The following is a 9,404-nucleotide window of genomic DNA, read 5'->3' on the forward strand; positions in this document are numbered from 1 at the left end:
GGTGGACCCACCTGTACATGTACCTCTCAGTGCAGCTCCGTCACACAGCAGACAGGGTGGACCCACCTGTACATGTACCTCTCAGTGCCGCTCCTCCGTCACACAGCAGACAGGGTGGACCCACCTGTACATGTACCTCTCAGTGCCGCTCCTCCGTCACACAGCGGACAGGCTGGACCCACCTGTACATGTACCTCTCCTCCTCCTGCTGGACCCACCTGTACATTTACCTCTCAGTGCAGCTCCTCCGTCACACAGCGGACAGGGTGGACCCACCTGTACATGTACCTCTCAGTGCCGCTCCGTCACACAGCAGACAGGCTGGACCCACCTGTACATGTACCTCTCCTCCTCCTGCTGGACCCACCTGTACATGTACCTCTCCTCCTCCTGCTGGACCCACCTGTACATGTACCTCTCCTCCTCCTGCTGGACCCACCTGTACATGTACCTCTCCTCCTCCTGCTGGACCCACCTGTACATGTACCTCTCCTCCTCCTGCTGGACCCACCTGTACATGTACCGCTCCTCCTCCTCCTGCTGGACCCACCTGTACATGTACCGCTCCTCCTCCTCCTGCTGGACCCACCTGTACATGTACCGCTCCTCCTCCTCCTGCTGGACCCACCTGTACATGTACCGCTCCTCCTCCTCCTGCTGGACCCACCTGTACATGTACCGCTCCTCCTCCTCCTGCTGGACCCACCTGTACATGTACCGCTCCTCCTCCTCCTGCTGGACCCACCTGTACATGTACCGCTCCTCCTCCTCCTGCTGGACCCACCTGTACATGTACCGCTCCTCCTCCTCCTGCTGGACCCACCTGTACATGTACCGCTCCTCCTCCTCCTGCTGGACCCACCTGTACATGTACCTCTCCTCCTCCTGCTGGACCCACCTGTACATGTACCGCTCCTCCTGCAGCGTCTGTTGGATGGCGCTGTAGTCCCTCTTGAACTGGATCTTCAGAGCCTCCATGGCGTCGGCCAGCTGCGCCTGGGCCTCCGTGATCTCCCTGACCTCCTCCAGCACCTCCCCCAGCCTGCCCTGAGAGTCCGACCTCGCGGGCCCCCCGTGGGCGGAGCCCAACCCCGACCCGCCCGCCGGGTTCCCGTTGGAGTCCGCCGAGGCCGAGGTCCCCGTGGAGCACTCGTCGTCGCTGGGGTACTTGGCCATGGCCTTGGCCACCGTGGTGGCGCTGCCACTCAGGGCCCTGGCTCCGCCCTCCGCGTGGAGTCCCGCCTCCGTCTCCATGGAGCTCTTCATGTGAGCGATGTTGTCGGCGCTGCCGAACTTGTTCCGGATGAGGTTGGCGAACTCCCGGGACTTGTTGAAGAAGAAGGGAGGCGAGAGCGACACTCCGGGGCCGATGGTCTTCACCTGGGGGTTTATGGACCACGTTTATTATCATTTCTACAGTATTACTTAGTGATGCACCGATGTGAAAATTGTGGCCGATACCGATATTAATATTGCTGTTCTGGCCGATACCGATATTTACCGATGTCGATATCTCTGTATAGAAAACACTTTTTTATGATAATAAAATAAAGAGCTATTTTCCCTTTTTTTTTTGTTTTTATTACTTTTGTAACTTAGGCCCCGTCCACACGAACGCTGGTTTTAATATAACCATGATTGTATGTGCGCAGTTGCACTGTTCGGCCACACACAACCGGGGATTTGCTACACTGCAACCGCGGTCTTTGAAACCGGTGGCCAGGGTGAAGTTGTGCGGTTTTGCAGTTGCGTGTGGGCATAGCAACCGAGGTTATTCCCAGTGTTTACAGCAGAGCTGTCGCAATTATTTCCCATGTTCACGGCAGACCGCGGGGTAGAGAGATTATAGCAGAGCCAACTACACCAGTGTTTACAGCAGTCCCAAGTAGCGTTATATGAAAATGATTGTAACAAACTTTTGTTCGAAACGTATCGTCTGTGTTGAAGAGTGTTGTGATCGACTGATGTCTTGTCGCATTCCTGACCTGACGCTGAGAGTAAACATGTAGCTGCAGCTAAACTAAACTCATGTGTTGTCAAGTTATTGTTATAAGGAACCCAGTCCAGACTGCATCCCCTTAACAATTGTTTGTATTGAGCCGTATTGTATTGTACCCATTCTGCAATGCGTTAAATAACGTTTACATCCATTTCATATCGGTAACGTTACCACATTACGTTAGCATTTAAGCTATATACTATACATGGATATAGCCATTCACATTAGCATGTAGCTAACAACACCGGCGGTCTTTTGTGAGACTAAACTATCCGCTCTTGGTGGTAAATTGTGTTGCTGATGGTTTTGTTTCATCAACAAAATGAGAGGCAGAACACAGTGAATGTATCCGTTTGTTTATTGCAGTTTCTTTCTTTGCTGAAAATAATATGTTCCGTTGGCAAAATGATCCAGTCCAGCTGTGCTTCTAAACAGGAAGTTTACTTCTTCTTCTTCAGTGAATTAATGGCAGATCGCGACCCAACAGGAAGTTTAGTGAGCGTACAGCCTTTTCTGATTGGTTGAAATGGCCTTCATGTCTGAACAACATCGCCGCCTACTGTTTTGGCATTGTACTAAATGTATCGGTTACTGGGTTCCCAGCTCTGCCGTGAGTACGCAGTTATACGCGGTTGTTTACCTGTGTTCACCGTGTGGACGGAGTTTTATTTTTTTAAACTTCGGTCATATTAAATCCAAACCCTCGTGTGGACAGGGCCTTATTTTCAGAAATGACTGATATTTTTTAACTATTTAAGGCCAAAATATGTTAAAATATATATATATAAAATTTTATAAAAAAATTTATATCAGCCCTATCTTGATATCGTATACCGATACCCAACGGCCATATCGACCGATATTATATCAGCGGCCGATATATCGTGCATCACTAGTATTACTGACATGAGTACAAGGTATCGCAGCATAAACTGCCCTACACTGTAATCATAATAATCATAATTACCTACCTAACTACCCATATAACTCGATATGATAGCATGTACAATAGTGCTGTATATAAAGTATATATATATATATATTATTAATTATATTATTAATATATATTTTACAGCATATATATCGATATTTGTCTGAATATACCTGCATATAATTAATCTATACTTATACACCTGCATAACTACTGTAACTCTGTATACCAGATATAAATATTTATTCTTACTGTATATAAACATACAGTATATATAAATATATCCACATTTGTATATACATACCTGCATATAATCCTTTTTACATACCTGTAGATACTATATCTATATCTGTACATATCCCTTACCTACTCTTACTACAGTAGTTACGCTGCTGGCCAGTATGACTTACTACCATACTGTCTTTATACCTGCATCACTGTATTATACTACAACTATGTACATACACCTGATTAGCACTACACTCGGTAGTACTCATTTATATATTTTATAACCAGCTTTGTATATATTGAGCTTTGTATATATGTATGTATATACAAAGCTCTGTAACAAACCACTGTGTATTCTGAGGGTTAAGTCAAAACTCGTCCGAACAGATTATTGCAAGTTTGCATTGTGTTTTCTAAGGGATCAACACAAAGCTCAAAGACTGGTGGAGTGAAAACAAGCCGCTGCCGAAATACTGGATAAAATTACGCTTTTCTCTCCAAAGTCCCCTTTAAAATCCTCTAGCCAAGCTGTTCATTTCTGGTAATGGTGCCTTCTTCTGTGGTTTTCTGGGAAAGGCATTAAGTCATTAAGGTGCCATTACCAGAAATGCAGCTGCAGCCGAAAGGATTGCAGCTCAGCCGGAGGATTTGAAAGGAGACTTTCGGAGAGAAAAGACTTAACCCTCAGAATCCATGGCGGGTCATTATAGAGCTTTGTACAGTTCTGTACGACAAGTCAGCAGGAAGGGTACAACTCTTTCAGCTGAGTAGCAATGTTCATCAAACAGTGCTGAATCTTGGGTGCTGCCGTGTTGAGTGTATAGTAGTAGCGACATAGTAGTATAGTAGGTAGTAATATAAATGAGGATTAATTCATAGTGCATGATAGTCACTATTCAGATATTGATTGAAGAAGTGTGTTTTTAGTAGACGGTGAAAGATTGGTCGTGTTTTGGCTATCCTGACCCCCCAAAATCAAGCAATCTGATTGGTTCATAGCCATGGTATAATGAGCGTATAATGAGCCTACATTTACATTTTGTCATTTAGCTGACGCTTTTATCCAAAGCGACTTACAAGTTTTGTACAACAAGACAAGTTTTGTACAACAAGACGCTACGGAGTGCGTCTACGGAGGAGATTGAGGCTCTGCTTCGCGACGGGCCGAACCACGCCCCTTAGCTGTGATAGGTTGCATCATTGATTGCAGTCGATAAGGTCTACGTTCCATAATTGTTAGGATAGGTAAGACGGATGGCGACCTTTCGAGTACTCGTTTGTAGATGTAGATAGCTGAGACATGTCCACGAGAAAGTTCACTTAATTTATCAATGGGTGATTTGTGAGTCTGCTATTTCCACGGCAGTCCGTACGCCTGCTTGGCTGAGCTGGAGTTATAGATAAGAAAAAGGGATTTACCTGGCAAGTAGGGATGCTCGATATTGGCTTTTTTACCGATACCGATATACCGATATTGTCCAACTCTTAATTTCCAATACCGATATATGCAGGGTTCCCCCCCAAAAAACTGAATCATTTCAGGTAATTAACATTACATATATCTTGTCGTGGAATTAACACAACATTATGCATACTTTTGACAATAAATAAAATCAGAATCTGTTCTTACTTGCTTGCCTGGGTAAATAAAGGTTAAATAAATGTAAAAAACTAAAATTAATTAAATATTTTTTTTTAAACGGATACCGATATTTTCCGATATCACATTTGAATGCCAATATCGGTAGGCCGATAATATCGGAACTCCCTACTGGCAAGTTATACGTTTCTCTCAAATGTTGAAATTCCACTCAACCCACTGCTTTCCGTGGATGCCGGCGTTTACATTATTTAACCCTTTCACTGCTACACTACAGAAGGTTAACCCTTTATTATACAACGGCATGCAAATTTCTCGATTCTGATTGGCTGAAACAGTCAACTTACACATGGTTATTTTTCATAAACCCACGCTCTTGGTCCCAGGACCCGCCCACAACCGAATTACTATCACTCCACCGTGAGACTTTTTAGAAAAAAACAAGATGGTGGACAATAATCTTTACGAATGGATATGTTGATAGCGTCATAACGACTAAATGGAAAACGATTCTGTCACGGCGAATGTCTTAGTTGCTTGAGTCATTGTGGAACAAAATAAAAATCGCGCAAATTGATTGATTGATTGCAAATAATTTTTTTTTTATTTCTTTCTATAGAAGCAGCTGGGAGGTGCGCTGTTTTAAGTGAGCGTGGACTATTGAATTGATTGATTGATTGCTAATTTTATTACTGTCCGCCTTGTTTCCAACTGGTTAAGTTTAGGCCCTCTTTCGAAGTTGGTTAAGGTTAGAGTTTGTCTTTAGAGCAGGGCGATAGACCACCAGCCCTGATTCCAAACTCAAACCTTAACCAAATTCGAAAGAGGACCTAAACTTAACCAGTTGGAAACAAGGCGGACAGTAATAAAATTAGCAATCAATCAATCAATTCAATAACCCACGCTCACTTAAAACAGCGCACCTCCCAGCTGCTTCTATAGAAAGTAGGTTTACAAAAAAAATAAAAAATCTTATAGGGCAAAGAACCCCCCCCCCCCCCCCATATATAGGGCAAAGAATTTTTTTTTTCCCTATAGGGCAAAGAAAACTTTTTTTAATTTGTTTTACCTACTTTCTATAGAAGCATCTAAGAATGAAGTTCTATAGAAAGTAGGTTAAAAACTAAAGAAAAGTTGGATGTGTTAGTTTGTTGGATGTCTAGGTGAAAGACAGTTGGATGTGTTAGTTTGTTGGATGCCTAGTTGAAAGACAGTTGGATGTGTTAGTTTGTTGGATGTCTTACTGAGAACAGTTGGATGCACTTCCGAGCTGCTTCCACATGGAGGCAACTTCTATTTTTTGTGGGAACTACTTTTTCTGGCGGATGGTTTTTTCAATAAATCTTCAATTAATGTGTGTTTATTGGTATAGCAATAAGGTTGCCAGTTGTATAAAAGCTGTTGTATAAAAGCATTACACCACTTGTAGTCGTGGGTTGTGAAAATTAGACCATGCCTAGGGGGGTCCAACGACCACCCCTGGGCATGGTCTAATTTTCACAACCCACTCCTGCGCGTGATGTAATGCTTAACTATCACACTGCATATGGTTATCTGTAGTGTGATAGTAAAGGGTTAACCTTCTGTAGTGTGGTAGTGAAAGGGTTAAGTGATTTATCTGAACGCTTTTATCCAAAACGACACGTTCTGTACGACAAGTCAGCAGGAGGGGTACAACTCTGGCAGCTAAAGAGGGGTACACAGTACACCAAGACGATTACGGGCCGTCTGGAGCACCGGTCAGGGTCGGTGGTCCGAGTTGGTGTTTCTTCAGACCACTGCAAACACAATGTGCTAGAGGCATTCTCAGAGAGGCTACCGTCTTCACTGAACAAGAGTGTGTAATGGTAGCAATGGCTTGTTACATCATGTGGTCTTCCGTTTCCCCTTGATGATTCTCTCTCTCTCCGTCTCCCTCTCCCCCTCTCTCCCTCTCCCCCTCTCTCCCTCTCCCCCTCTCTCCCTCCCTCCCTCTCCCTCCCTATCCCCCTCTCTTACACACACAAGGTAGATTCCTTAGTAGCACCGTGCATACTAGTAAAATACAGTATAGAGGTTAGTTTAGCCATTGGGATGAGAGAACAAAGGTCAAAGGTCGTCACCTTGTCCAGGGCCGGGTGGCGGCCGCTGCTGCTGACGTCCCGCAGGCTGCCCTCCTTGCTGCTGCAGCCCCCGTCCCTGTGGCTGCCGTCCCTGTGGCTGCTGTCCTTGTGGCTGCTGTGCTTGCCGTTGCTCTCGCTGTCCTTGGCGCGGCGGTGGTACTGCTCCAGCTTCCTCTGCAGGCGGGCGATGCTGTGGGCCGACTTCTGGTTCTTCTTGTCGAATACCTGGCGGATGCGCGCCACCTGCTGCTTGTCGGCATTGTTGACGAGCTTCAGGTACTCCGCCACGTTCTGGTCCCGCGCCGTCTGCTCCACCATGATGTGCTCCGTCACCTACGGAGGAAGGGAGCCAATGGTGGACGGACTGCGTTTATTTATAGAGCGCTTTTATCCACACATTCACTCACTCACACTTTCACTCACTCACATAATCACTCACTCACATAATCACTCACTCACATAAGCACTCACTCACTCACATAATCACTTACTCACACATTCACACATTCACTCACTCACACTTTCACTCACTCACATAATCACTCACTCACATAAGCACTCACTCACATAAGCACTCACTCACTCACATAATCACTCACTCACATAATCACTCACTCACACATTCACTCACTCACACTTTCACTCACTTTCACTCACATAATCACTCACACATTCACTCACTCACACTTTCACTCACTCACACACTCACTCACTCACATAATCACTCACTCACACATTCACTCACTCACATAATCACTCACTCACATATTCACTCACTCACACATTCACTCACTCACTCACACTTTCACTCACTCACATAATCACTCACTCACATATTATTCACTCACTCACATAATCACTCACTCACATAATCACTCACTCACACATTCACTCACTCACACATTCACTCACTCACACATTCACTCACTCACTCACACTTTCACTCACTCACATAATCACTCACTCACATATTATTCACTCACTCACATAATCACTCACTCACATTCACACATTCACTCACTCACACACCAATGGCGGAGGCAACCAGGAGGCAGAGCGGTCGTCGGTAATCAGAAGGTTCCCGGTTTGATTCCAGCTCCTCCTGGGCAGCGCGTCGAAGTGTCCTTGAGCAAGACACTTAAGCCCTAATTGCTCGCAATGAGCAGGTCGGCACCTTGCATGGTCGCCTCCGCCGTCGGTGTGTGAATGTGTGAGTGAATGTGTGAGTGAATGGGTGAGTGAATGGGTGAGTGAACGTGTGAGTGAACGTGTGAGTGAACGTGTGAGTGAATGGGTGAGTGAATGGGTGAGTGAACGTGTGAGTGAACGTGTGAGTGAATGGGTGAGTGAATGTGTGAGTGAATGTGTGAGTGAATGTGTGAGTGAATGTGTGAGTGAATGGGTGAATGTGAGGCATAAGTTGTAAAGAGCTTTGGATAAAAGCGCTATATAAATTGCAGTCCATTTACCACGCAAGGTGCCAACCTGATCATCGGGAGCACTTAGGGGTTAAGTGCCTTGCTCAAGGACACTTCGACACGCCGCTGGGAGGAGGCGGAATAAAAGCGGGAACCTTCCGATTACCAGACGACCGCTCTACCTCCCGAGCCACTGTGGAGATGGACGTCCTCCTTGGCTGCTATAGAGGTTATAAATCTAGCATCATTCCAACAACACACCATGTTTTGCTTTGTATGAATAATGTCAAGGAAGCGGATATTTCCTTTGTCACGCCGTGGGTTTTATGCCAGTAAACGCTGTCTCTATTCACAACTCCGAAATGTCACGGATATACGCACACGCCTCCCTGTGTGTCTGCGGCGAGATAAAAACAGCGAAGCGGCACTGTGACAGAGTGGGTCTGTCACTGACGCCGGGGCAGCACGCACGCACGCATACACACAACATTCACTCATCATATACATTCATACATAATCAAACATGCATACATATCCATTAATCTAAGCATACATGCATTTATACATACATTCATATATCCATTCATACATATATTTATTTATTGTGTTGTGTATATATATTTATTTATTGGGTTGTGTATATGTATTTATTTATTGGGTTATGATGGTATTGGTATTGGAGGTTGTTTTTATATAATATGTGTAGGAAACGGCAATCCATTTGATGTGTAGCACCTGTTTAGTCTTGTTTAATTAATTATGTGTGGCACCTGTGGAGGGGGGGGGAGTGCAGGTGTCATGAGGGCTGCGTGCCCAAGGTTCTGGGTTCTTGCCCTGCACCAGTTGCAACGTAGGTGACTGAGGGAAGTGCCGTATGTGTCTGTTAGTCCGTTTGTCTCTGAGGTGGTGCTTCACCAGATAACGGTTGCAAAATGGGTAACTAGGGAAGCGCCACCCAGTAAGTGTTTTGTCTATCAGATTAAGTTATTGTGGAACGCATCTGATAGACTGCAGAGGTAGTATAGTTTAGTTATTTATTTAGTTTATGTCACTTGTTATGTAATGTCACCTCTGCACCGTGGATGGCCGGCAATAAACACCCACCAACAACACCTGTGATTCCGAC

General features: G+C 45.2%; 1 protein-coding gene across 2 annotated transcripts in view; it reads right to left on the bottom strand.

The window, feature by feature from the left end:
- Positions 1 to 9,404, bottom strand: part of LOC311241588 (transmembrane and coiled-coil domain protein 3-like) — a 97,191-nt gene that overhangs the window by 11,605 nt on the left and 76,182 nt on the right. For both annotated transcript variants that reach the window (XM_084330460.1, XM_084330461.1), the window contains exons 3-4: positions 6,861 to 7,193; positions 899 to 1,380 (exon numbers count right to left, since the gene is read on the bottom strand). In XM_084330460.1, the coding sequence (XP_084186586.1) occupies positions 899 to 1,380; positions 6,861 to 7,193 (815 nt within the window). The remainder of the gene's footprint in view (positions 1 to 898; positions 1,381 to 6,860; positions 7,194 to 9,404) is intronic.

Source organism: Notolepis coatsorum (genome assembly GCF_963971535.1).
Source record: "Notolepis coatsorum genome assembly, chromosome: 15".
Lineage (NCBI taxonomy): Eukaryota > Metazoa > Chordata > Actinopteri > Aulopiformes > Paralepididae > Notolepis > Notolepis coatsorum.